Source organism: Melanerpes formicivorus, unplaced genomic scaffold, assembly GCF_026170545.1.
Source record: "Melanerpes formicivorus ecotype bairdi unplaced genomic scaffold, bMelFor1.0.p_v2 SCAF_113, whole genome shotgun sequence".
Taxonomy (NCBI): domain Eukaryota; kingdom Metazoa; phylum Chordata; class Aves; order Piciformes; family Picidae; genus Melanerpes; species Melanerpes formicivorus.
Genome location: NW_027142465.1, coordinates 464,656 through 492,405, shown reverse-complemented (window position 1 = coordinate 492,405; position 27,750 = coordinate 464,656). Strand labels below are relative to the sequence as shown.

The following is a 27,750-nucleotide window of genomic DNA, read 5'->3' as shown; positions in this document are numbered from 1 at the left end:
TGCTTAGCCTGCAGAAGAGGAGGCTCAGGGGAGACCTTCTTGCTCTCTGCAACTCCCTGCAGGGAGGTTGTAGCCAGGTGGGGGTTGGTCTCTTCTCCCAGGCAAGCAGCAGCAGAACAAGAGGACACAGTCTCAAGCTGTGCCAGGGGAGGCTTAGGCTGGATGTGAGGAAGAAATTATTCCCAGCAAGAGAGATTGGCCACTGGGATGTGCTGCCCAGGGAGGTGGTGGAGTCACTATCCCTGGAGGTGTTTAAGAGGGGACTGGATGTGGCACTTGGTGCCATGGTTGAGTTGATCAGATGGTGCTGGGTGAGAGGTTGGACTGGATGATCTCTGAGGTCATTTCCAACCTGGTTAATTCCATTCCATTCCATTCCATTCCCACCTGGCTGTGTTCCTGTCTGCCCTTGGTGACCCTGCTCTGGCAGGGGGTTGGACTCCATGACCTCTGGAGCTGCCTTCCACCCCCTCCCACTCTGACTGTGTAAATCGCTCTCTCTTACCCCAGAGGATCCCACACACACTCCAGGCCAGGGAGAGGATCTCAGCAAGGGAAGGCCTGCAGCCCACAGACCTCTTTGGAGAAGCAGAGACACTCACCTGCAAGTCCCCACAGGCTTTGGCAGCACCACTCCTGCCGTGTAGACAGCCTGGAAGATCCCCTCCAGGTGGACCCTCCGCGTGATCTCGCGGATCAGCACCGGCGCCACCCGCTTGGAGCGCAGCTTTTTGTGCACACACAGGAAGTTGATCTCCACCATCTTCTTCTCTCTTGGGAAAGAAACAAGGGAGAGCATGAGGCACAGCTGCCCTGACCTCCCAGGGCAGGTTGAAACTAGAGCAGGGGAGATTTAGGTTGGACATCAGGAGGAAGTTCTTCCTAATGAGGGGGAAGAACAACCGGAGCAGGCTGCCCAGGGAGGTGGTGGAGGCTCTGTCCCTGGAGACATTCAAGATCAGAGCAGGGCCAGGAGGATGAGCAGAGGGCTGGAGAACCTCTCCTATGAGGACAGACTGAAGGAGTTGGGGCTGTTCAGTCTGGAGAAGAGAAGGCTCTGAGGTGACCTCATTGTGGCCTTCCAGGATCTGCAGGGGGCTCCAAGAAGGCTGGGGAGGGACTGCTCAGGATCTCAGGGAGTGATAGGACTAGGGGGAATGGAATGAAGCTGGAGGTGGGGAGATTGAGGCTGGAGGGGAGGAGGAAGTTCTTCCCCAGGAGAGTGGTGAAGCCCTGGAATGGGTTGTGCAAGGAGGTGGTTGAGGCCCCAGCCCTGGAGGTGTTTAAGGCCAGGCTGGCTGAGGCTGTGGCCAGGCTGATCTAGTGTGGGGTGTCCCTGCCCATGGCAGGGGGGTTGGGACTGGATGATCCTTGTGGTCCCTTCCAACCCTGACTGATACTAGGATACTATGATCAGACTTGATGGGGCCCTGAGCAACATGATCTGGTTGGAGGTGTCCCTGCTGAGTGCAGGAGAGCTGGACAAGAAGACCTTTGAGGGTCTCTTCCATGCCATTGATTCTGTGACCTGAGAGGGTTGGTCCTGTACCCTGGGCAAGCTACTTTCAGCCCATTCATGAGACAGAGTAGTCAAAGCCTCAGGAAAGGCTGAGGAGCAAGGGATGGGTTTGGAGAAGTCTCCTTTAAGCTGTTATCCAAGATTTTCCCAGGGTAAAATGGGTCTCCATCTAGCTCTGGAGGACTCCTGTGAGGCAGAGCTCTAAGCTGATCTCCCTCATTCAGGAAGCAGCCTTCACAGCTGCTGACTACAAGACTGAGAGTTGGGGCTGTGCAGGCTGCAGAGAAGGCTCTGAGGAGACCTAACTGTGGCCTTCCAGTAGCTTAAGAGGGCTACAGGAAAGCTGGGGAGGGACTTTTGAGGGTGTCAGGGGGTGATAGGACTTGGGGGAATGCAGCATAACTAGAAATGGGTGGATTCAGATTGGATGCTATGAGGAAGTTGTTCCCCATGAGGGTGGTGAGAGCCTGGCACAGGCTGCCCAGGGAGGTGGTGGAAGCCTCCTGCCTGGAGGTGTTTGCAGCCAGGCTGGAGGTGGCTGTGAGCAACCTGCTGTGGTGTGAGGTGTCCCTGCCCATGACAGGGGGGTTGGAACTGGCTGAGCCTTGAGCTCCCTTCCAGCCCTGAGAGTTCTGTGATTCTTTGCCCTTGCACAGAGCTTCCCTGCACACCTCAGACACTCCTGCAAGCAGCACAGCATCTCCACAGTGGCTGGGCTGGGTCAGGGAGGACAATGCAGGCAGAGCCCCTGGGCACTCCCAGGAAGGCCCAGCTGGGGGCAGGGTGAGCAGCACTCACGTGTCATAGATGTGGATGGTGGCTGGGATGGCGCTGATAAATCCAACCAGCTTCTTGCTGGACACAACCCTGACTCCGCAGTGCCACTGGGGCAGCCAGCCCGGAGGACGCAGCGCCCTGGGGAACAGAAAGGCTTCCTGAGTCACAGCCCATCAAAGGTCCTCAGGGTACCTGCTCCTGCCTCCCCACCCTGCCCTGGGACACTCTGTGCCCTGCTCCAACTGCCTGACACAGCCCTGGCTTTGCAGGCAGGAGGGAGGGAGAGGGTGACAGGGAGGTGACACAGCAGCTCTGCCAGGATCCAAGGCGATTCCGTGGCCACCCCACGGCCGAGGCAAGTTCTCACTTGTGACCCAGGAGGAAAGCCACATTCCTCCATCCCAAAACGCCCTGAGGAAGCAGCAGCTCTGCTGCAACACATCTCCAAGTGTTAGTGCTGGCAGCCTTACTTGGCAGCCACCTTCACCCTGCAGCTCCAGGCACTGGGAAGCTCCTCAGCTGCTTGGGAGTTTAACGCTGGAGGGAACCACAGAAGAAGGTGAAAACCCCAAACCAATTTGAGGCTTCCATATCTGAAAGGAGCCAGGGCTGGGGGAGAGGAGCCTCCCCCCACAGGGTACCTGGGATGGCAGATGGGGAAGGAGAGGCTTTGGAAAGGAGGGAGAGCAGCTGTGGTGCTGTCAGGGGGATCAGGCTCAGCAGCCTGCAGCGGCGGAGCTGCCACTCACCACAGCAGGAACTCAGGGGAGTAGTCGAAGCGGAACATGTTGTCATCATCCTCCACATAGTTCTCATTCAGGAGTGTGTACAGCTCCTTCAGCTGCAGCAGCACAGAACACACAGATCAGGGCTCTCACCCAGCCAGCACACAGCCCAGATGCCCCCCAGGCAGGACCCTCGGCTCCGTGTGCAGCCGCGGTGATGGCAGCCGAGCGCAGCTGGGGCCCTGCTGCAGGCCCCTGCCAGGACACAGATCCAAGCTGCTGCCCCCAGGGCACCTCCCAGGGAGTGGAGGTCACAGCCTGCAGGGCTATGTGCACTTTAAATGTGAGGGTGGCTGAAGCCAGGAGTTTTCCTAAAGGAATAATGGGGCTCTGAGCAACCTGCTCTGGTGTGAGGTGCCCTGCCTGTGGCAGGGGGGTTGGAACTGGCTGAGCCTGGAGGTCCCTTCCAGCCCTGCCAGCTCTGTGATTCCATGGCTTCAGACAGCCTTACATTTAAGGAGCACATGGAGAAGTCTCTGCTCATCCCCATGCCTCTCCAACCTGATCTCCTTCTATGATCAGGTAACCCAGCTGGTGGCTGTGGGGCAGGCTGTGGATGTGGTCTGCCTGGACCTCAGCAAGGCCTTTGACACTGTGGCCCACAGCAAACTGCTGGCCAAGCTGTCAGCCCCTGGCTGGGACAGCAGCTCTCTGAGCTGGGTTAGGGACTGGCTGGAGGCTGAGCCCAGAGAGTGGTGGTGAATGGTGCCACAGCCAGCTGGCAGCCAGGCACCAGTGCTGTGCCCCAGGGAGCAGTGCTGGGCCCTGTGCTCTTTAACATCTTCATTGATGATCTGGATGAGGGCATTGAGTCCATCAGCAAGTTTGCAGATGACACCAAGCTGGGAGCAGATGTTGGTCAGTGAGAGGGCAGAAGGGCTCTGCAGAGGGACCTTGACCGACGGTATCACAGTATCACAGTATCGCTTAGGTTGGAAAGGACCTCGAGGATCATCGAGTCCAACCTATCAACACAGACCCCATACCTAGACCATGGCACCAAGTGCCACATCCAATCTCCCCTTGAACACCTCCAGGGTCAATGACTCAACCACCTGCCTGGGCAGCCCGTTCCAATGACGAATGACTCGCTCGGTGAAGAACTTCCTCCTCACCTCGAGTCTAAACCTCCCCTGCGCAGCTTGAGACTGTGTCCTCTTGTTCTGCTGCTGCTTGCCTGGGTGAAGAGGCCAACCCCTTCCTGGCTACAACCACCTTTCAGGTAGTTGTAGAGGGCAATCAGGTCACCCCTGAGCCTCCTCTCAGGACAGATGGGCAGAGGTCAACAGGATGGCATTCAACAAGTCCAAGTGCCAGGGGCTGCACTTTGGCCACAGCAACCCCAGGCAGGGCTACAGGCTGGGGGCAGAGTGGCTGAGAGCTGCCAAACAGAGAGGGACCTGGGGGTGCTGATTGACAGCTGCCTGAACATGAGCCAGCAGTGTGCCCAGGGGGCCAAGAACGCCAAGGGCATCCTGGCCTGCAGCAGGAAGAGTGTGGCCAGCAGGAGCAGGGAAGTCCTTGTGCCCTGTGCTCAGCACTGCTGAGGCCACACCTTGAGTCCTGTGTCCAGTTCTGGGCTCCTCAGGTTAGGAAAGAGGTTGAGCTGCTGGAAGGTGTCCAGAGAAGGGCAAGAAAGCTGGGGAGGGGTCTGGAGCACAGCCCTGGGAGGAGAGGCTGAGGGAGCTGGGGTTGCTTAGCCTGGAGAAGAGGAGGCTCAGGGGAGACCTTCTTGCCCTCTCCAACTCCCTGCAAGGAGGTTGGAGCCAGGAAGGGGTTGGTCTCTTCTCCCAGGCACCCAGCAGCAGAACAAGAGGACACAGTCTCAAGCTGTGCCAGGGGAGGTTTAGACTCGAGGTGAGGAGAAAGTTCTTCACCGAGCGAGTCATTCATCATTGGGATGTGCTGCCCAGGGAGGTGGTGGAGTCGCCATCCCTGGAGGTGTTCCAGAGGGGATTGGATGTGGCACTTGGTGCCATGGTCTAGTCATGAGGTCTGTGGTGCCAGGTTGGACTTGATGATCCTTGAGGTCTCTTCCAACCTTAGTGACACTGTGAGACTGTGAGACTGGGCCAGCTGAGGCCAGTGTGGGATGGGTGAGAGGCAACTGCAGAGTGAGGGAAGTCATAGAGTCACAGAGTGGTTTGGGTTGGACCTCCAGAGATCTTCTAGTCCAGCCCCCTGCAGCCAGCAGGGCTGTCCCCAACTGGAGCAGGCTGCTCAGAGCCCCAGACACCCTGCCCTGGAATGGGGCTGGGGCAGCTGCACCTCTCTGTGTGCTGTGTTCCGAGTCAGAGCCACCCAGCTCCAAGGGGATGCCATGCTCACCCAGCTGCTGTGGTGAGGGACAAGTTCCCACCCCCCAGAGCAGCCTTGGCAGCTTTGGAACTGCCAACCTGCACTGGCAACCCCCGGGCTGCCTGCACTCACCACGCCTCTGTCCCCAAGGTCCAGAGCGTCCCAGGTGAAGCCCTGGGGCAGGGTGTATGGCTCCTGACGGATGTTGTCCTTGTCTGGCTCCACAGGACCGTGGGTGTTCACCACCTCTCCTGCAAGAGAGAGCAGGAAGCCATGAAGAGAGCCACGTTTGAGGCCCAGGGCACCTCCCATTTGGTGACCACTATGCCTCACATCCCCCAGCTCAGCTCCCTGGGGCAGGCAGCCAGGGTTCACCACTGCACCCCCCCGGGTTTGGATGTGCCACCTGCTTGTTGTGGCATCAAAACTCCTCCCAGGGCAATGGGGGAGCTGGCTGGGCAAGAGAGGTTAAGCTATGTCCTCCATTCCCATAGGTGATGCCTTATCCTTCCCCAGCCCCAGTGTCATAGTATCCTGGTATCAGTCAGGGTTGGAAGGGACCACAAGGATCATCCAGTGCCAACCCCCCTGCCATGGGCAGGGACACCCCACACTAGATCAGCCTGGCCACAGCCTCAGCCAGCCTGGCTGCAAACACCTCCAGGGCTGGGGCCTCAACCACCTCCCTGCACAACCCAGTCCAGGGCTTCACCACTCTCATGGGGAAGAACTTCCTCCTCCCCTCCAGCCTCAATCTCCCCACCTCCAGCTTCATTCCATTCCCCCTAGTCCTATCACTGCCTGAGAGCCTGAGCAGTCCCTCCCCAGCCTTCTTGGAGCCCCCTGCAGATCCTGGAAGGCCACAATGAGGTCACCTCAGAGCCTTCTCTTCTCCACACTGAACAGCCCCAACTCCTTCAGTCTGTCCTCACAGCAGAGCAGCTCCAGCCCTCTGCTCCTCCTCCTGGCCCTGCTCTGGACACCTTCCAGCACCTCCACATCCCTCTTGCCATAGGGGCTCCAGAACTGGAGGCAGGACTCCAGGTGGGGTCTCCCCAGAGCTGAGCAGAGGGGGAGAATCACCTCCCTTGCCCTGCTGGCCACACTTCTCCTGCTGCAGCCCAGGCTCTGCTTGGCTTTCTGGGCTGCAAGTGCACACTGAGAGCTCCTGCTGAGCTTCTCCTCCCCCAGCACCCCCAAGGCTCTCTCCTCAGGGCTGCTTTCCAGCCAGCCCCTGCCCAGCCTGCATTTGTGCCTGGGATTGCCTCCAGCCAGCTGCAGGACCCTGCCCTTGCTCTTGTTGCACCTCCTGAGGTTGGCTTGTGCCCACCTCTCCAGCCTGCCCAGCTCCCTCTGGATGGATCCCTTCCCTCCAGCTGTCTGCTGCCCCACACAGCTTGGTGTCAGCCCTGTCCAGCCCTTTCCCATGAGCTGCTCACTGGATGGTGCCTCTCTCCCTGCCAGTTCTGGCTCCTGCCATCTGGCAAGCATCAGGGTTCCCTCCCACTGGGCTCCAAAAGAGAACAAGACAACTTTTGTTGAAGCAACACCGACTCCTAAAGCCCTTGGTGCAGCCAAGAGGCCTTGGTTGGAGCTTCCTGGGGGATGCCCACACAGTGGCACCAGTTGGGTGCTGCCAGGGGAAGCAAGCCAGGCTGATTAGGAATTCCCTTTAAAAAAGGGATTGAAAAGGTTCCCAGGCCATGAGGAGGCAGAGAAAAGGCCCAGAGCAAGAACTGCCCCCCTCAAACCCACCCAGGGGGGCTTCCAGAAACTCTCCCCCTGGCTGCCCTCTCTCTTCTGAGCAGGTGCTGAGCTGCTCTGAACCTCCAGCATCCCACAGCACTTTTGTTACCCAGCCTTGAAGAGCCTCCCAGCCACAGCCCCAGCCCTGCCTGCTGCCACAGCCCTGCCTGCTGCCCCAGCCCCAGCCCTGCCTGCTGCCCCAGCCCCAGCCCTGCCTGCTGCCCCAGCCCCAGCCCTGCCTGCTGCCCCAGCACTGCCACAGCCCCAGCCCTGCCTGCTGCCCCAGCCCCAGCTCTGCCTGCTGCCCCAGCCCCAGCCCTGCCTGCTGCCACAGCCCTGCCTGCTGCCACAGCCCTGCCTGCTGCACCAGCCCCAGCCCTGCCTGCTGCCACAGCCCCAGCCCTGCCTGCTGCCCCAGCCCCAGCCCTGCCTGTTGCCCCAGCCCCAGCACTGCCTGTTGCCCCAGCCTGCTCCTGAGTGAGGACCATGGGAGATGGCAGCACAGTGGCTTGGTGACAGGAGGAGAGGGCTGGACTGGAATTGCTTTGGTTGGAAAACCCTTGAGGATCATCCAGTCCAAGCCTTACCCCAGCACTGCCAGGGCACCACTAAACCACAGCCCTCAGCACCACATCTCCTCCAGGCATGGAGACTCCACCACTGCCCTGGGCAGCCTGGGCCAGGCCTTGGCAACCCTCAAGGGGAACAAATTGTTCCTCATGGCCAACCTGAATGTCCCCTGGGGCAACTCTTCCCTATTGCTTATTCCTTGGGAGCAAAGACCAAATCCCACCTGGCTCCAGCCTCCTCTCAGGGAGCTGCAGAGAGCAATGTGGTCTCCCTCAGCTTCCTCTTCTCCACACTAACCAACTTCAGGCCCCTCAGCTGCTCCTCCCCAGCCCTGCTCCCCAGACCCTTCCCCAGCTCTGTTGCCCTTCTCTGGCCCTGCTCAGCCTCTCAAAGTCCTTCTTGCAGTGAGGAGCCCAAAACTGAACCCCAGGATTTGAGGTGCAGCCTCCCCAGTGCCCAGCCCAGGGGCACCATCCCTGCCCTGCTCCTGCTGCCAACAGCATTGCTGCTCCAGCCCAGGCTGCTGGAGGCCTTCTTGGCCCCCTGGGCACTGCTGCCTCAGCTCCAGCTGCTGGCACCCAGCACCCCCAGCTCAGTTTGCAGCCACTCTGCCCTCCCAGCCTGGAGCCTTCCTGGGGGTGTTGTGACCCAGCTGCAGGACCCAGCCCTTGGCCTTGTTGAGCCTCATCCCAGTGGCCTCAGCCCTGGATCCAGCCTGGATTGGATTCCTATCTTCAGCTGCACACAGCAGCCTGAGGGGTGCAGGTGCCCATGGAGTTTGTATCCCCCCTCCTGCACCAGAGGCTGAGGTGAGCACAGCAACCCAACACTGTGGCAGCTCAGGACTTGGATCTGCTTCCTGCAGTGGCTTCCATGCCTGGCTGGCCCCATCTCATCCTGAGTTACCTTCCCCACCAAGGCACCCTTGCTGGGAAGCTTCCACCCCCCAGAAAGAGGGAAGCTGGTTAGCTCCTGGCCCCCTGGGACCTGGCAAGGAGAAGGCTGGCAGCACTCTGCATGAAACCTGTGCAGGGCTGGGAGGACCCAACTGAAGAGCTCAGGACAGAGCTTAAGGGACACCCAAATGCAGAGGGCACCAAGTTGAATGTCTGCTACAGCTCCTTGTCCTTCTCACCCCCTGCCAGCCACCTGCAGAGCCCCCTGGCCATGATGCTGGAGGTGGGCAGGCATCACTGGTGCCTTTGAAGCCCAGGCAGGACAGCAAGTGAGGGCTTGCTGGGCAGCCACCAGCTCCTTTGGGACTCTTTGAGCAGCCTGAGCACCACAAAGCTGCTCCCAGGGAGCACAGGATGCTGCAGGGCTGTACATACCTAGCTTGGGCACTGGCTGTGTGTCCCAGAACTGGTAGCTCCTCTTGCTGGCTTCCTCCATGGTTTTGGCAGGGCCTTGGCCCACAGAGAAGAGCTCAATGGCTTTTTGAATCTCCTGGATCCTCTCAGCTGGTAAAGAGTTCACCTGAGGGCAGAGGAGGGTGGAAAGACAAAATAAGTCAGCTGAGCCACCAGGCCTGGATTTCAGCTCCTTGTCAAGAGGAACCTGGAGCTGACCCTGCCTCAAGGCACTGCCAGGAGGGGGAGAGTGGGCAGGAGACCCTTTCCCAGTCTTGATCCCCTCATAACCCTGAGCAAGGCAGAGGAAGCCTTTCAGCAGGCACCTGCCACACACCCACACCTGGCACTCCTGGGCTGAAGGGGAAGGGTGAAGTGCTCAGCAATGCTTTGAGCTGTGGTTAGAAGGCTTCTGAGAGCCCCAGGAGCAACCTCCCTACCTTGCTTTTGCCCACAGCTCTGCAGAGACCCTGGCTCAACCCACACCCAGTGTTTGGCCTTCCTGTGGGAGCTTTGCTCTCTCACTAAGCTGAATCTGTGTCTGCCCTCTGCAGCTTCCAGGAGCCCCTGGGCCCTGCAGACCAGGACAAGGTGGAAAGGGTGGAGGCCACTTTCCTCCTCCTCCCCAAGGGGACCATGGCAGGGTGATGCTGCTCTGCACTGGCTTCAGCACCCCAGCTCCTCCCTGACTCCTGGGGAAGCTGGCCTGAAGCACTGCCAGCCCCAGGCTGATGCTCTGCCCAGTTAGAAGATAAACCCAGAGATTTCTGGGAGGAGGTTGTGCATCAGCCATCAAGCAGCCCCTGCTGGTGTGCAGATCTCTGTCTGTGCCACAGCACAGCAGCAGAGGGGACAAGAGGGGGTGAGCGCCAGTGCTGGGAGCTGCAGACTTGGTGTGTCTCAGGCTCCTGCACCAAGGAGGGACTGGGGCAAAGCCAAGAGGGCTGAGCCAGACCCTGCCCTGACCCTTCTGCTCTTCTTATGCTAATCAAGCAAAACATCAACAAGAGCAGGAGAAGGCCCTGCTGGTGCTGGCTGCCGGCAGGAAGAAGCTGGCAGCTGGCAGCTCCCTGCCTGGGAGGAGGCAGCTGGTGTCTGGGATGAACAGCTCAGAGGCACCAGCCTGAGCCTTCCACCACAGCACAGGCACTGGCCTGGCTGTCCAGCCAAGGGCCAGGCTGGCCCTGCAAACATCTCCTGCAGCAGCAGCAGCTCCCACACAGAGCCAGGCTGGGACACAGCTCCAAGCCTGCAGCTTAGTGAGCAGCCAAGAGCCTAAAGCCAGGGCTGGGAGGCTCTGTCCTTGCCCTGAGCTACACTGGTGAGGATGGGCAGGATGGGGCTGTGACTCCTGGAAGGGTTGGGGCTCACCTTCACTGCCTGGTCCTGGCCCTGGTCAGCCTGATCTCCTCCTTTCTCTTTCTTCCTTTTGGGTTTCTTTTTCTTCTTTTTGGCTCCACTGTCGTTTGCTGGACTCAAGCCACTGGAGGACAAAAGAGACATCCTTGGAGCCCTGGGGTCTGCTCCTGCAGAACACTCAAGAGGCTTTCAAAGCCCTCTAAAGGAAAGACAAGCTCCCTGCCCCGAGGCCAAGTCCCCAGGAGGGGGAATACAAAGTGCACAGCAGGGTGCAGCCCTCTGTGCCCTCCCAGGCCCAAAAGGGGACCAGTGCCAGCACCTCCCAGCCCACAGCTTGCTTTGCTCAGGGCTGGGGAGCATGCCCCACACTGCAGGTGGCCAGGTCCTTGCTGCCACATCACCTCCACAGCCCCAGACCCACCCTGTGGAACCTCAGCAGTGCCCAGCTGGAGTTCTTCACAGCATGGCTTGGGTTGGAAGGGACCTCAGAGATCATCCAGCTCCAACCCCCTGCCATGGGCAGGGACACCTCCCACCAGCCCAGCTGGCTCAAGGCCTCATCCAGCCTGGCCTTGAAGTGCTCCAGGGAGGGATCAGCCACAGCCTCCCTGGGCAGCCTGTGCCAGGCTCTCCCCAGCCTCACAGCAAAGAATTTCTTCCCCATCTCCAGTCTCAGTCTCTCCTCTCCCAGCTCAAAGCCATTGTTCCTCAGCCTGCCACTCCCAGCCCTTGTCCAAAGCCCCTCCCCAGCTTTCTTGGAGGTCCCCTTCAGGCCCTGGCAGGCTGCTTTGTCCTCCCCCTCCAAGCCCAAGGATGGATGTGGAGCAGCAGCCACTGGGCCAGCCTTGGAGATGAGGCACTGCAGCAGATCCAGGCACAACACAGAGGGGCTGCTGGCCCAAGACACTGCACCAGCTGTCACCTCCCCTGCAGCAGTGACCATCTAGAGAGATGTGTGGCTGCTCTCTTGGAGAACCACCACATTGTTATGCTGGAGCTGGAGAATTGAGAGCAAGCAGCAAATCTCCCTTCCAACCCAAGCCATGCTGTGAAGAACTCCTGCTGGGCACTGCTGAGGTTCCACAGGGTGGGTTTGGGGAGGTGGAGGTGGGGTGGCAGCAAGGACCTGGCCACCTGCAGTGTGGGGCATGCTCCCCAGCCCTGAGCAGAGTGAGGGGTGGCTGTGCCAGGGCACTGCCCTTCCTCCCAGGACACTGCTCTTCCTCCCAGGGCACTGCCCTTCACAGTCTCACAGTATCACTAAGGTTGGAAGAGACCTCAAGGATCATCAAGTCCAAGATGTCAACACAGACCTCAGGACTAAACCATGGCTCCAAGTGCCACATCCAAGCCCCTCTTGAACACCTCCAGGGATGGGGACTCCACCACCTCCCTGGGCAGCACATCCCAATGACGAACGACTCGCTCAGTGAAGAACTTTCTCCTCACCTCCAGCCTAAACCTCCCCTGGCACAGCTTGAGACTGTGTCCTCTTCTTCTGCTTCTGCTTGCCTGGGAGAAGAGACCAACCCCTTCCTGGCTACAACCTCCTTTCAGGTAGTTGTAGAGGGCAATGAGGTCTCCCCTGAGCCTCCTCTTCTGCAGGCTAAGCAACCCCAGCTCCCTCAGCCTCCCCTCCCAGGGCTGTGCCCCAGACCCCTCCCCAGCCTTGTTGCCCTTCTCTGGACACCTTCAAGTCTCTCAATGTCCTTCCTAACCTGAGGGGCCCAGAACTGGACACAGGCCTCAAGGTTTGGCCTAACCAGTGCAGAGTCCAGGGCATCCAGGTGATGCCCAGCCCAGAGCAGCCCCAGGTGCCAAGCCCTGCACAGAGGCAAATCAGGCAGCAAGGCCCCAGCAGAGCAGAGGAGGAGTGCCAGCTCCCAGCATGGCACACCTGTGGCACCTCACTGCAGGGTGAGGGACCCCACTGGAGCAGAGCAGGGGCACCCCAGGACAGCAGCCTCCCTGCCCATGCTCCCCCAACCACGGTCATGGCCCCTGTGGAGGCCACAGCCCAGGTGGAAGTTCAACCCCACAGGTGGAGCAGGGGGAGGAAGGGATGCCAGGGCCTCATGGCTTTGCCAGCAGCCAACACACACCAGGGGTCTCCTGCAGAGGGAGCTGGGGGCACAGCCTGGGAGCCCCCCAGGGGCCTTCAGCTCAGCCCTGCTCCTGTCAGTGCTGTCACATTTGCTCTGCAGCAAAGGCACAGCACCTCCCCTCTGCTGCTCTTCCCGAGGACACCAACTGCTGCCTGGCTCAAGAGGGAGAGGACAGAGCCATGGGGGACCCCAGGTGGGAGCTGCTCTTTGCATCAAGTGTCAGCACCCTCAGCACCTGCAGCTGCCAGCCCACCACTGGGGGAGGCAGAGCAGGAGCTGGGGCTGCTCAGCCTGGGGAAGAGAAGGCTCCAGGGAGACCTCAGAGCAGCCTGGCAGGACCTGGAGAGGGCTACAAGGAGGCTGCAGAGGGACTGCTCCCAAAGGCCTGCAGGGACAGCCCCAGGGGCAGTGGTTTGGGATGAGAGCAGAGCAGATTGAGATTGGATGTGAGGAACAAGTCCTGCAGCAGGAGGCTGCTGGAGCACTGCAGCAGGTTGCCCAGGGAGGGGTTTGGAGGACTCCATCCCTGGAGATATACAAGGTGGGGCTGGCCAGGGCTCTGGGCAGCCTGGTCTGGTTGAGGATGTCCCTGCTGAGTGCAGAGGGGTTGGAGTGGAAGAGCTTTGGAGCTCCCTTCTGGCCTGGACCATTCTGTGATCATCAGCCACACTGTGGTCAGCCTGGAAACCAGCAGGCCTGGCAGCCAAGAGGCTGGGAGACCTGACCCCAGGGACCTCATCCTCTTCTTGCTCCACATCACCCCTTGGAGACCCCTGGCAGTGTATCATTTACTCTGCAACAGAGCAGCAGCTCCTGCCCTGCACCCCCACAACGAGTGAGGGCTTCAGAGCAGGGCCAAGTGCACAGCTCTGACCTGCCTGCAGGCTGGCAGTGAGCTGAAGGCACCAACCAGCCTGGAAACCTCCCCCCTGAGCACCACTTGGTCCTGGACCAGCTTCATAATGCCTTTACCCAACACAAGCCAGCAGGAAAGAGGCTGGAGCAGGGAGAGAAAGGAGAAGGTGGAGGTGCTGGAAGGTGTCCAGAGCAGGGCCAGGAGGATGAGCAGTCCCTCCCCAGACTTCTTGGAGCCCCCTTCAGATACTGGAAGGCCACAATGAGGTCACCTCAGAGCCTTCTCTTCTCCAGACTGAACAGGCCACACCTTGAGTCCTGTGTCCACTTCTGGGCTGCTCAAGTTAGGAAAGAGGTTGAGGTGCTGGAAGGTGTCCAGAGCAGGGCCAGGAGGAGGAGCAGAGGGCTGGAGCTGTTCTGCTGTGAGCACAGACTGAAGGAGTTGGGGCTGTTCAGTGTGGAGAAGAGAAGGCTCTGAGGTGACCTCATTGTGGCCTTCCAGGATCTGCAGGGGGCTCCAAGAAGGCTGGGGAGGGACTGCTCAGGCTCTCAGGGAGTGATAGGACTAGGGGGAATGGAATGAAGCTGGAGATGGGGAGATTGAGGCTGGAGGGGAGGAGGAAGTTCTTGCCCATGAGAGTGGTGAAGCCCTGGACTGGGTTGTGCAGGGAGGTGGTTGAGGCCCCAGCCCTGGAGGTGTTTGCAGCCAGGCTGGCTGAGGCTCTGGCCAGGCTGATCTAGTGTGGGGTGTCCCTGCCCATGGCAGGGGGGTTGGCACTGGCTGATCCTTGTGGTCCCTTCCAGCCCTGACTGATCCTAGGACACTATGTTATATAAGAAACAGGCTGGGGAATATCTTGGAGCACCATCCAACCAACTGATAAAGCAAGGCCAGGAGAAAGAGAGAGCTGGGAGGTGATGAAGGAGCAAGCAAAGCCCTGCAGTGAGCAGCAGGGGAGCTCAGAAGCCAGGGAAGTGTGGCTCAGAGGGAGGGAAGAAGCTGGGGAGGGTGAAGGGCTGGCTGTGGGCAGCCAGAGACCTGATGGGAGGGGCAGCTGCCACCTGAAAACCACAGAAGTGTTTGGGCTGCAGAAGGCCTCCAAGCTCATCCAGCCCAACCAGCAGCCCAACCCCACTGTGGTCACCAAGCCCTGCCCCCAGGGGCCATGGCCACAGGGCTCTGCAACACCCCCAGCCCTGGGGACTCCACCACCTCCCTGGGCAGCCTCTGCCAGGCCCTGACCACTCCTGCAGCAAAGAAATCTTTCCTCATCTCCAACCTCAGCCTCCCCTGGCACAGTTTCAGCCTTTTCCTCTCCTTCCATCACCTGAGCCTGGGGAGCAGAGCCCAACCCCCCCTGGCTGCAGCCTCCTCTCAGAGCTGCAGAGAGCAAGGAGGTCTCCCTCAGCCTCCTCTTCTCCACACTACCTTCAGCTGCTCCTCCCCAGCCCTGCTCTCCAGACCCTTCCCCAGCTCTGTTGCCCTTCCCTGGCCCTGCTCAGCCTCTCAATGTCCTTCTTGGAGTGAGAAGCCCAAACCTGACCCCAGGATTTGAGGTGCAGCCTCCCCAGTGCCCAGCCCAGGGGCACAGTCCCTGCCCTGCCCCTGCTGCCCACAGCATTGCTGCTCCAGCCCAGGCTGCTGGAGGCCTTCTTGGCCCCCTGGGCACTGCTGCCTCAGCTCCAGCTGCTGGCACCCAGCACCCCCAGGGCCTTTTCTGCTGGGCACTTCCCATCCCCTCTGCCCCCAGCCTGAAGCTTTCCTGGGGCTGTTGTGAGCCAGCTGCAGGACCCAGCCCTTGGCTTTGTTAAACCTCACCCAGCCAGCCTTGGCCCCCTGATCCCAGCCTGCCCTTGTGGAGCACAGACTTTGCTTTGCAGGAGGTGGAGCAGAGGCTCTGGGGAAGGTTTTGCTCCAGACAGAAGCTGAACAGCAGCAGCCAGCTTGTGCCGGGGAGCAGAGGCTGCTGTCTCTCAGCACAGCCCCTGGGAAGCCCCAGGACAGAGCAAACATTTGCTCAGCAGCAGGGGGACCAAGCAGCCCCCCAGGGCAGGCTGGGGGGAGGCTGAGGAGAGGTTTCCCCCTCCTCCAGAAACACACAGAGCAGCTGCAGCAGGGCAGGGAGAGGAGGGGCCCTGGAGCTGCAGCTCGGTGGAGACCAGCGTGCCTGGAGGGACCTCTCACCTCCCCTCCTGCTCTGCCACCTCCCCTCCCTCCCTGCCACCTCCCCACCCCTGCCACCTCCCCTCCTGCCCTGCCACCTCCCCTTCCCACCCCTGCCACCTCCCCTCCCCACCCCTGCCACCTCCCCTCCCCACCCCTGCCACCTCCCCTCCCCACCCCTGCCACCTCCCTTCCCACCCCTGCCACCTCCCCTCCCACCCCTGCCACCTCCCCTCCCTCCCTGCCACCTCCCCTCCCTCCCTGCCACCTCCCCTTCCCACCCTGCCACCTCCCCTTCCCACCCCTGCCACCTCCCCTCCCTCCCTGCCACCTCCCCTCCTGCCCTGCCACCTCCCCTCCCTCCCTGCCACCTCCCCTCCCTCCCTGCCACCTCCCCTTCCCACCCTGCCACCTCCCCTCCCACCCCTGCCACCTCCCCTTCCCACCCCTGCCACCTCCCCTCCCTCCCTGCCACCTCCCCTTCCCACCCCTGCCACCTCCCCTCCCTCCCTGCCACCTCCCCTCCCTCCCTGCCACCTCCCCTTCCCACCCCTGCCACCTCCCCTCCCTCCCTGCCACCTCCCCTTCCCACCCCTGCCACCTCCCCTCCCTCCCTGCCACCTCCCCTCCCTCCCTGCCACCTCCCCTCCCCCCCTGCCACCTCCCCCCCAGCCCTCCCACCTCCCCTCCTGCCCTCCCACCTCCCCTCCCTCCCTGCCACCTCCCCTCCCTCCCTGCCACCTTCCTTCCCACCCCTGCCACCTCCCCTCCCTCCCTGCCACCTCCCTTCCCTCCCTGCCACCTCCCCTCCCTCCCTGCCACCTCCCCTCCCTCCCTGCCACCTCCCCTCCCTCCCTGCCACCTCCCCTTCCCACCCCTGCCACCTCCCCTCCCTCCCTGCCACCTCCCCTCCCTCCCTGCCACCTCCCTTCCTGCCCTGCCACCTCCCCTCCCACCCCTGCCACCTCCCCTCCCCCCCTGCCAGAGGGCTGTGCCAGCCCCGGGCAGTGTCAGCAAAGCAATTAGAGCGAAGCAGCGCTGCCAGGGGATCGATGGGGGTGACAAATGCCGGGGGGGAGGGGGTGTGGGGGGTCAGCTCCTCACAGAGCAGCACAGGCAAGGCCTGGCAGATCCCCAGCCGGCCAGGGTGGGCACACAGAGGTGCTGGAATGAGGCAGAGCCCTGTGGAGCTGCAGCACAACCACAGCACCAGCTGGGTTGGACAACACCTTCCAGCTGAGGGAGCCCAAGCCTGAACCCAGCCCTGCCCCAGGGCACCACCAACCCCTGGCCCTCAGCACCACCCCCCCAGGGCTCTGAAACCCCTCCAGGGATGGAGACTCCACCACTGCCCTGGGCAGCCTGAGCCAGGCCCTGGCAACCCTCAAGGGGAACAAATTGTTCCTCATGGCCAACCTGAACCTCTTCTGGGGCAGCCTGAGGCTGGTTCCTCCTGTTGCTTATTCCCTCACCTGTTGCCCAACCCCCACCTGGCTGCAGCCTCCTCTCAGGGAGCTGCAGAGAGCAAGGAGCTCTCCCTCAGCCTCCTCTGCTCCAGGCTCAACACTCCCAGCTCCCTCAGCTGCTCCTCCCCAGACCCTTCCCCAGCTCTGTTGCCCTTCCCTGGCCCTGCTCAGCCTCTCAAAGTCCTTCTTGGAGGGAGAGACCCAAACCTGACCCCAGGATTCAAGCTGTGGCCTCCCCAGTACCCAGCCCAGGGGCACCATCCCTGCCCTGCCCCTGCTGCCCACAGCATTGCTGCTCCAGCCCAGGCTGCTGGAGGCCTTCTTGGCCCCCTGGGCACTGCTGCCTCAGCTCCAGCTGCTGGCACCCAGCACCCCCAGCAGCCACTCTGCCCTCCCAGCCTGGAGCCTTCCTGGGGGTGTTGTGACACAGCTGCAGGACCCAGCCCTTGGCCTTGTTGAGCCTCATCCCATTGGCCTCAGCCCTGGATCCAGCCTGGATTGGATTCCTATCTTCAGCTGCACACAGCAGCCTGAGGGGTGCAGGTGCCCATGGAGTTTGTATCCCCCCTCCTGCACCAGAGGCTGAGGTGAGCACAGCAACCCAACACTGTGGCAGCTCAGGACTTGGATCTGCTTCCTGCAGTGGCTTCCATGCCTGGCTGGCCCCATCTCATCCTGAGCCTTCCTGGGGTTGCTGTGACCCAAGTGCAGGACCCAGCCCTTGGCCTTGTTGAACCTCATCCCAGTGGCCTCAGCTCATGGATCCAGCAGCCCAACCAACATATCATAGCATCCTAGTATCAGTCAGGGTTGGAAGGGACCACAAGGATCATCCAGTCCCAACCCCCCTGCCATGGGCAGGGACACCCCACACTAGATCAGCCTGGCCACAGCCTCAGCCAGCCTGGCTGCAAACACCTCCAGGGCTGGGGCCTCAACCACCTCCCTGCACAACCCAGTCCAGGGCTTCACCACTCTCATGGGGAAGAACTTCCTCCTCCCCTCCAGCCTCAATCTCCCCACCTCCAGCTTCATTCCATTCCCCCTAGTCCTAGCACTCCCTGAGAGCCTGACATCCTCCTGACTCCTGGCCTGATTTCACACCACAAGCTGACAGCCCTGGGGGGGAAGATTGTGAGCACATCCAAGGGCAGGTGCTGGGAGCCAGCCCTTCCAAAAGGAGAGAGAGAGAGAGAGAGAGAGAGAGAGAGAGCTGTTTGCCCAGGTCCCCTCCTCGTTGGGATGCTGCAAGTGTCAGCTGCAGCACGCAGGCCCCTGCCGGCCCCGGCGCACGTCGCCTGGCTCCATCCATCAGAGCTGCCAGCTCCCAGCCAGCTGCTAATGAGTTCAGCCCGACCAATTCACTGCCCACCCCCCAGCAGCCTCCCATGGATAAATGCTAGGGAAAAAAGCCTCCCTGATTGATGAGCAAAAAGCTGTCACGACCTGGAAGACCTCAGGGTGGCGGCGGGGGGGGTGAGGCTCTGCCGTCCCAGGCGCTGGGAAGGGTCCTGATCCGGCCAGGAGGTGCAAACCAACCCAGCAGGAAGGGAGTGCTGGAAAACACAGAGGTCCAGCCCTCTGTGCCTAGGGAAGTGACAGCTTCTTCTGGTTTAAAGGGACTTTGAGGTAGGACTTGAGGCATTTTCTACTCTGCAGGCTGGTCAGGAAAGCAAATCTGTCACAGTGCCACAGGATCACAGTGTCACAGTGTCACTAAGGCTGGAAGAGACCTCGAGGATCATCAAGTCCAACCTCTCACCACAGACCCCATGACTAGACCATGGCACCAAGTGCCACATCCAATCCCCTCTGGAACACCTCCAGGGATGGGGACTCCACCACCTCCCTGGGCAGCACATTCCACTGGCCAACAACTCTCTCAGTGAAGAACTTTCTCCTCACCTCCAGCCTAAACCTCCCCTGGCACAGCTTGAGACTGTGTCCTCTTGTTCTGCTGCTGCTTGCCTGGCAGAAGAGACCAACCCCCACCTGGCTACAACCTCCCTGCAGGGAGTTGCAGAGAGCAATGAGGTCACCCCTGAGCCTCCTCTTCTCCAGGCTAAGCAACCCCAGCTCCCTCAGCCTCTCCTCCCAGGGCTGTGCTCCAGACCCCTCCCCAGCTTTCTTGCCCTTCTCTGGACACCTTCCAGCAGCTCAACCTCTTTCCTAACCTGAGGAGCCCACAACTGGACACAGGACTCCAGGTGTGGCCTCAGCAGTGCTGAGCACAGGGCACAAGGACTTCCCTGCTCCTGCTGGCCACACTCTTCCTGATGCAGGCCAGGATGCCCTTGGCCTTCTTGGCCCCCTGGGCACACTGCTGGCTCCTGTTCAGGCAGCTGTCACTCAGCACCCCCAGGTCCCTCTCTGTTTGGCAGCTCTCAGCCACTCTGCCCCCAGCCTGTAGCTCTGCCTGGGGTTGCTGTGGCCAAAGTGCAGCCCCTGGCACTTGGACTTGTTGAATGCCATCCTGTTGGCCTCTGCCCATCTGTCCAGCCTGTCCAGGTCCCTCTGCAGAGACCTTCTGCCCTCTCACTGACCAACATCTGCTCCCAGCTTGGTGTCAGCTGCAAATCTGCTGATGGACTCAGTGCCCTCATCCAGATCATCAGTGAAGATGTCAAAGAGCACAGGGCCCAGCACTGCTCCCTGGGGCACACCACTGGTGCCTGGCTGCCAGCTGGCTGTGGCACCATTCACCACCACTCTCTGGGCTCAGCCTCCAGCCAGTTCCTAACCCAGCTCAGAGAGCTGCTGTCCCAGCCAGGGGCTGACAGCTTGGCCAGGGGTTTGCTGTGGGGGATGGTGTCAAAGGCCTTGCTGCAGTCCAGGCAGACCACATCCACAGCCTGCCCCACAGCCACCAGGCAGTCATCTGGGCATGGAAGGAGATCAGGTTGGAGAGGCAGGACCTGCCCTTCCTAACTCCATGCTGGCTGGGCCTGAGCCCTTGGCCATCCTTCCTCTCTATGCTCCAGTGCAGCTGCAGCCCCTCAGACACTCCCCAAACTGACAGCCATACCTCACTGCTGCCCTGGCACAAGCCAGCACCACCCCAAAGCCACCTCCCACAGCTGATGGGACCCCTGAGGCTGGCTTCACCCCTCAGGAAGGCTTTACTGCCAGGCCAGCTCCTGTCCCACAGCCTTCCTGGCTGCACTCACACCTTTGGTGCTCCCTTTTTGCCTCCCTCACCTCCTTCCCAGCCCTGAGAGAGAAAGCAGATGGAGAAGGCTGCATTGGCTGTGCTGGGTGAAACATCTTCCCATTGCCTGCAGGACCATGACAGCTCCATTTCTGGGGAAAGAAAACACTTTCCCCTTCTCCTGGGGAAGGCATCACTGCCATCACAGCCAGCACCTCCTCCTGCCCCTTCCCTTCCCTGCTCCTCCTGAGCACTGCACAGAAAGTAATGCCCAGAACCTGAGCAAGGTCCACAAGAAGACTTTTGGAAGCACCTAAACAACAACCCTGGAAGCACCTAAATCACATCCCTGGAAACAACCTGTGTCCAGTTCTGGGCTCCTCAGGTTAGGAAAGAGGTTGAGCTGCTGGAAGGTGTCCAGAGAAGGGCAAGAAAGCTGGGGAGGGGTCTGGAGCACAGCCCTGGGAGGAGAGGCTGAGGGAGCTGGGGTTGCTTAGCCTGGAGAAGAGGAGGCTCAGGGGAGACCTTCTTGCTCTCTGCAACTCCCTGCAGGGAGGTTGGAGCCAGGTGGGGGTTGGGCTCTTCTCCCAGGCAAGCAGCAGCAGAAGAAGAGGACACAGTCTCAAGCTGTGCCAGGGGAGGTTTAGGCTGGAGGTGAGGAGAAAGTTCTTTCCAGCAAGAGAGACTGGCCACTGGGATGTGCTGCCCAGGGAGGTGCTGGAGTCCCCATTCCTGGAGGTGTTTAAGAGGGGACTGGATGAGGCCCTTGGTGCCATGGTTGAGTTGATCAGATGGTGCTGGGTGAGAGGTTGGACTGGATGATCTTGAAGGCCTTTTCCAACCTGGTTAATTCTATTCTATTCCATTCCATTCCACTCCATTCCCTTTCCACCTGGCTGTGTTCCTGTCTGCCCTGCCCTTGGTGACCCTGCTCTGGCAGGGGGTTGGACTCCATGACCTCTGGAGCTGCCTTCCACCCCCTCCCACTCTGACTGTGCAAATTGCTCTCTCTTACCCCAGAGGATCCCACACACACTCTAGGCCAGGGAGAGGATCTCAGCAAGGGAAGCCCTCCAGACCACAGACTATTCCATTCTAACCTCCCTGGGCTTGCTCCAGGCTGACAGCCCTCTACCAGCCCAGCCCCTCTGGAGGCTGGCAGGCACCAGATGCTTCCAGTAACAAGCTGGTACTCCACACCCCCTTATTGATCACCTGGATCTGTGAGGCTCCCCCTGCATTCCCACATCCCAGAGCTCTATTGTTAGCCAGGGAGGTGGTGGAAGCCTCCTGCCTGGAGGTGTTTGCAGCCAGGCTGGAGGTGGCTGTGAGCAACCTGCTGTGGTGTGAGGTGTCCCTGCCCATGGCAGGGGGCTGGACCTGGCTGAGCCTTGAGCTCCCTTCCAGCCCTGACAGCTCTGTGATTCAGGAAAGATGGAGGGGGAAGGAAAGCAGAAGGGAGGACAACTCCAGCTGTGGACAGCTGCCTGCAGCTCCCTCAGCTCTCAAAGCCCAGTGGGAAGCTCTGGGTTGGCACTGGGGGTGGATTTGAAAGGCAGGGGCAGAGTGCTTGCACTGCAGGGATCACAAAGGATCCTTCCTTACACCAACTGAACTCCTGCTCTCTGCCCATCCCAGACCTAAGGCAGCAAACAGGACCACCCTGCTGGATCCTCCTCCAAACCCAGCTGGAGGCACAGCCTGGGGCAAAGGCTCGTGGGGCTTGTGAGTCCTTCCCCACATGGCCTTGCTTCCCAGCCTGTGAGGTGTCAGGTGAGAAAGAGGAGATCCCTGCTCCGGATTTAGGTGCTGGCAAATCCTTCTGCCCAGCCTGGGGCTAATCTTAGGCAGGGTGCTTAGGCTGTAATCTCCTTAGGGGCCAGAGGGAGGAGGGAGGCAGCAGCTCAGGGGTCCTGCTGCAGAGATGCCATTGCTGTGCCCCACCTGACACCTCTCACCTGGGAGACACTGGCACAGGTTGCCCAGGGGGGCTGTGGCTGCCTCCTCCCTGGAGGTGTTGATGAGGCCTTGAGCAAGCTGGGCTGGGGGGAGGTGTCCCTGCCCATGGCAGGGGGGTTGGAACTGGATGAGCTTTGAGGTCACTTCCAACCCAGTCTGTGACACTATCACAGTACCCTAGTATCAGTCAGGGCTGGAAGGGACCACAAGGATCAGCCAGTCCCAACCCCCCTGCCATGGGCAGGGACACCCCACACTAGATCAGCCTGGCCACAGCCTCAGCCAGCCTGGCCTTAAACACCTCCAGGGCTGGGGCCTCAACCACCTCCCTGCACAACCCAGTCCAGGGCTTCACCACTCTCATGGGGAAGAACTTCCTCCTCCCCTCCAGCCTCAATCTCCCCACCTCCAGCTTCATTCCATTCCCCCTAGTCCTATCACTCCCTGAGAGCCTGAGCAGTCCCTCCCCAGCCTTCTTGGAGCCCCCTGCAGATCCTGGAAGGCCACAATGAGGTCACCTCAGAGCCTTCTCTTCTCCACACTCAACAGCCCCAACTCCTTCAGTCTGTCCTCACAGCAGAGCAGCTCCAGCCCTCTGCTCCTCCTCCTGGCCCTGCTCTGGACACCTTCCAGCACCTCCAGATCCCTCTTGCCATAGGGGCTCCAGAACTGGAGGCAGGACTCCAGGTGGGGTCTCCCCAGAGCTGAGCAGAGGGGGAGAATCACCTCCCTTGCCCTGCTGGCCACACTTCTCCTGCTGCAGCCCAGGCTCTGCTTGGCTTTCTGGGCTGCAAGTGCACACTGAGAGCTCCTGCTGAGCTTCTCCTCCCCCAGCACCCCCAAGGCTCTCTCCTCAGGGCTGCTTTCCAGCCAGTCCCTGCCCAGCCTGCATTTGTGCCTGGGATTGCCTCCAGCCAGCTGCAGGACCCTGCCCTTGCTCTTGTTGAACCTCCTGAGCTTGGCTTGTGCCCACCTCTCCAGCCTGCCCAGCTCCCTCTGGATGGATCCCTTCCCTCCAGCTGTCTGCTGCCCCACACAGCTTGGTGTCATCAGCAACCCTGCTGAGGCTGCACTCAGTGCCACTCTCCATGGCACCCACAGAGATGTTGAACAAGCCTGGGCCCAGGGCTGATCCCTGAGGGACTCTGCTTGTCCCTGGCCTCCCCTGGGCCATGGAGCCATGGACAGCCACTCTTTGGGTGCTGCCATCAAGCCAGTTCTGTATCCATGCAGTGGTCACCCATCACACCCATGTGTCACCAGTTTGACACTGCCACATCCTGCAGGTCACAGCAGGGGGGCTGGGCCAGGACCATCCTCTCATGGTGCAAGCACAGGCAGGAAGTGCCCAACTTGGCAGCTGCCCCTTTGCTTCTCCCATTCTCCCACCCAGCAACATCCTCAAGGACCATTCCCAAACTTTCCCCACCCAAAACCTTTCTCCAGGTGGGTCTGTCCATGACAGACATGGTGCATGGGGCTGGGACACTCCAGTCCTTGGTGTCACCACTGCCTCTCACTGCCTGGGAGCCCATCAGGCCTGCAGCAGCTCCAGGGGCAGAGCTCATGCTCAGGTCCCAGCCTCCCCAGTGCCCTTCATCTACAACAGGAACAAACCTCCAGCAGACCCCAGAGACAGGACAGAAGCCCTCCCCACATCAAGGGAGCCACAGCAAATACCAAAGAGGGATCTTTACGCCTTGGGCAGCCCCAGCTGAGAGCAGTGCAGCCACTTCCCAGTGCTGATACAGGACTGAGGTGGAGGAAACCCAATTCCTCTTTCCTGTCCTTAAAAGGAAAGGAAGTATTGCTCCTGCTGAGGAATGGCTTTCTGTTTGAACCTTCAGTGGCTCCCAAGATGGACTGGGCAGAGGCAGGGCTCAGAGCATCACCCTGCAAACCCCAGCAGCTCAGGGCCACTTCTGCCCACTTTCCAGGGACAGTGTTGGGCTGGGGGAGGGGGGGGAAGCAGTAACAGCCCCCAGAGCAGAAACATTCCCACATCCTGGTGTGACACAAGGGTATGGAATCAGCTGGGCTGATGTGCACCAAGAATCAAATCCATCCCCTTCCCTACTGCTTGAGCCTTTCTCTCTGAGCAAGTTCCTGCTCTAGGCTTCAAGAGGAACAGGAGGTTTGCCAGGAAGCTCCACAGCCTCCCTGGCTTGTGCTGTTTACCACCCTGCCCATCAGCCACTCTTCAGCAGCACCCCAGAACCCCAGGCTGGAAGGGACCCCAAGGATCATCTGGTCCAAGCCTTCTGGGTGGTGCTGTACTTGAGAGGAGCTGGCCCAGCACCCTGTCAAGTGGAGTCTTAAAGCTGCCCAAGGCAGGGAACTCCACCACTCCCCTTTGGAGATGATTCCAGTGCCTGACTGTGCTCTGCCTGTGGGAATGGCCCCAGCAGTAACTTGTCCTCCTCACCTCTTGTCTTCTCCATGGGACTCCTTGTACAAAGGGAGTCTCCATCCTCCTGGTAGCCTCCCATTGATGTCAAGAACCTGAAAGTGTTCAAGCCCATGGGACCCCACAGGATACACCCAGGGACACTGAGAGAACTGGCAGAGGAGGTTGTTAAACCACTCTCTGTTCTATTTCAAAAGCCCTGGCAGTCTGGGGCAGTCCTCACAGACTGGAAACATCACCCCCATTTTCACAAAGGGTAAGAAGGAGGAAGCAGGGAACTCCAGGCCAGGCAGTCTCACCTCTGTGCCCGGAAAGATCATGGAGCAGATCCTCCTGGAGGCACTGCTGGCTCAGATGAATAGTGAAGAGGTGATTGGGAACAGACAGCATGGCTTCACCAGGGGCAAACCCTGCCTGACCAACCTGGTGGCCTCCTCTGAGCAGGTGACAACATCAACAGCTGAGGGGAGAGCAACTGATGTCAGGGCAAAGCCTTTGACACTGTCCCCACCACAGCCTGGGCTCCAGGCTGGTGACACATGGGTGTGATGGGTGACCACTGGATGGATACAGAACTGGCTTGATGGCAGCACCCAAAGAGTGGCTGTCCATGGCTCCATGGCCCAGGGGAGGCCAGGGACAAGCAGAGTCCCTCAGGGATCAGCCCTGGGCCCAGGCTTGTTCAACATCTCTGTGGGTGCCATGGACAGTGGCACTGAGTGCAGCCTCAGCAGGGTTGCTGATGACACCAAGCTGTGTGGGGCAGCAGACAGCTGGAGGGAAGGGATCCATCCAGAGGGAGCTGGGCAGGCTGGAGAGGTGGGCACAAGCCAACCTCAGGAGGTGCAACAAGAGCAAGGGCAGGGTCCTGCAGCTGGCTGGAGGCAATCCCAGGCACAAATGCAGGCTGGGCAGGGACTGGCTGGAAAGCAGCCCTGAGGAGAGAGCCTTGGGGGTGCTGGGGGAGGAGAAGCTCAGCAGGAGCTCTCAGTGTGCACTTGCAGCCCAGAAAGCCAAGCAGAGCCTGGGCTGCAGCAGGAGAAGTGTGGCCAGCAGGGCAAGGGAGGTGATTCTCCCCCTCTGCTCAGCTCTGGGGAGACCCCACCTGGAGTCCTGCCTCCAGCTCTGGAGCCCCTATGGCAAGAGGGATGTGGAGGGGCTGGAAGGTGTCCAGAGCAGGGCCAGGAGGAGGAGCAGAGGGCTGGAGCTGCTCTGCTGTGAGGACAGACTGAAGGAGTTGGGGCTGTTGAGTGTGGAGAAGAGAAGGCTCTGAGGTGACCTCATTGTGGCCTTCCAGGATCTGCAGGGGGCTACAGGAAGGCTGGGGAGGGACTGCTCAGGCTCTCAGGCAGTGATAGGACTAGGGGGAATGGAATGAAGCTGGAGGTGGGGAGATTGAGGCTGGAGGGGAGGAGGAAGTTCTTCCCCAGGAGAGTGGTGAAGCCCTGGAATGGGTTGTGCAGGGAGGTGGTTCAGGCCCCAGCCCTGGAGGTGTTTAAGGCCAGGCTGGCTGAGGCTGTGGCCAGGCTGATCTAGTGTGGGGTGTCCCTGCCCATGGCAGGGGGGTTGGGACTGGCTGATCCTTGTGGTCCCTTCCACCCCTGACTGATCCTAGGATACTGTGATACTATTTTCAAGCAATCCAAACTCTCCAAGGACATTTGTTAGTGGACATGTCCCAGGCTGCCCAGGTAGCTTGCTGCACTTCACTGCTTGCCCTCACCATGGCAGGGAGCTGCATTTTACCTCCCTGGGCTCACAGGGGGACGTGGTGCCCACTCCAGGCACAAGAACTCAGCTTTTCCTGGCAAAGGGCAGGCCAGGCTGGGAAGCAAGGGTGATTGAGCACTGTGTCTCCTCTCTGCTTGGCTCTGGTTTCCACAAACCTAATCATGTCAGAGGGAAAGCAAAGAAAAATCTCCCCAAGCACAGCTAAACCTATTAGAGTGAGAGACAGAGCCAGGCCTGGGAGGCAAATAAAAGCTAAAGAGGCATCTGTGCTGTCATGAAAAAAGCCTCTGTGATATTTCTTGGGTGACCTTCTGCTCACTTCACTTAGTGGACAGGTCAGCAGCCCATGGAGGGAGAAGAGCTCCTCAAGCCAGCGGTCTCCCCAGCACCAGGCTGGCAAAGCAGCTGCTGAGGAGCAGGGCCAGCAGGAAGAGGAGTTGAGTGAAGCTCAGGCACACGAAGCACACAGCCTCTGGAAGCCTCTAGAAACCCTGTGCTGTGGCACTGACGTGCCCTGCTGCCTGCAGAGCCAGCAGGGGCGAGGATAAAGCCTCTCCTGCCAGCCACGGGCAGGGCCAGGCAGCAGCTCCGCGACCACGTTAGGCGTTTGAGATCCTTCCTGCCCCGATAAGGACCCGCCTGGCCGCCTGTGCTCACTCCCAGCCTAACCACTGCTCTCTCACCGTTTCACACCTCCAGACGTGCTCCTCATACCACAAGGCAACGTTGGCCGAGCCCCGCCGAACCCTGGGCTGTGTTTAGGATAACAACGGGATGGGCGTGCAGGCACTCGGGCTTCTCCCAGGGCACAGTGACAGCTGCGGGAGGCCTCGGGCTCCGGGCAGCAGGATAACGCCCCCAAACCGTGCCCCCACCCTGGGTGCAGCCACGGTGTGGGAGATCCTGGGAAGAGGATGAGGCTTGTGATGGAGCACAAGGGGAATGCGAGGAGACACGCCCTAACGCAAGGGTATGAAGTACGGCAAAGTGGGCTAATTTCTGCCCCCCAAAAGGCACTCGCGGCCCCGTTCTGGCTACCCCGAAAACACCGCTGCGCCGTCACCCATCCGCACCACGGCCGGCCCGACCCTGCTTAGCTTCGGGACACGCTCCCAGAACAGGCGTGAATGGGAGCCAGGGGGCCCAGCCCCTCCGCGAGACCGACGGGCCGCTCGCCCAATTGCAGCGCGGGATGCTGCTCGACGGCCAATCAGGGCGCCCCTGGGGCGGGGCGCCACTCACTTCCCGGCCGCTGCCCTCCTCAATGGGCCCGGCCGCCACCGCGACGGGCGGTTCCGGCCGCTGCTCACCCCCGGTTGGAGCCGCGCTCCGCCTCGTTCTCGCAGTCGCTGCAGTGCTCGTGGTCGTTCTCTTCCGCCGACGGCCGCGGAGGCCTCACCGGCGGCCGCCTCACTGCTGTCTCACTGTCGTCCGCCATCTTGAAACGGGGCCTCGGCTGTTGCCGCACCCCCACAACAAAGCGCGCCGCGATTGGGCGGTGGGCCGCGGGGT

At 60.6% G+C, this 27,750-nt stretch overlaps 1 protein-coding gene across 1 annotated transcript in view; it reads right to left on the bottom strand.

Moving 5' to 3' along the window:
• NMT1 (N-myristoyltransferase 1) overlaps positions 1-27,703 on the bottom strand; it is a 42,605-nt gene extending 14,902 nt beyond the window's left edge. Inside the window, exons 1-7 of the mRNA XM_068167158.1 lie at positions 27,549-27,703; positions 10,416-10,527; positions 9,027-9,171; positions 5,512-5,630; positions 3,046-3,137; positions 2,318-2,434; positions 603-773 (exon numbers count right to left, since the gene is read on the bottom strand). Coding sequence (XP_068023259.1) covers positions 603-773; positions 2,318-2,434; positions 3,046-3,137; positions 5,512-5,630; positions 9,027-9,171; positions 10,416-10,527; positions 27,549-27,676 — 884 coding nt within the window. The 5' untranslated portion in view covers positions 27,677-27,703. The remainder of the gene's footprint in view (positions 1-602; positions 774-2,317; positions 2,435-3,045; positions 3,138-5,511; positions 5,631-9,026; positions 9,172-10,415; positions 10,528-27,548) is intronic.
• Positions 27,704-27,750: the final 47 nt, after the last annotated feature.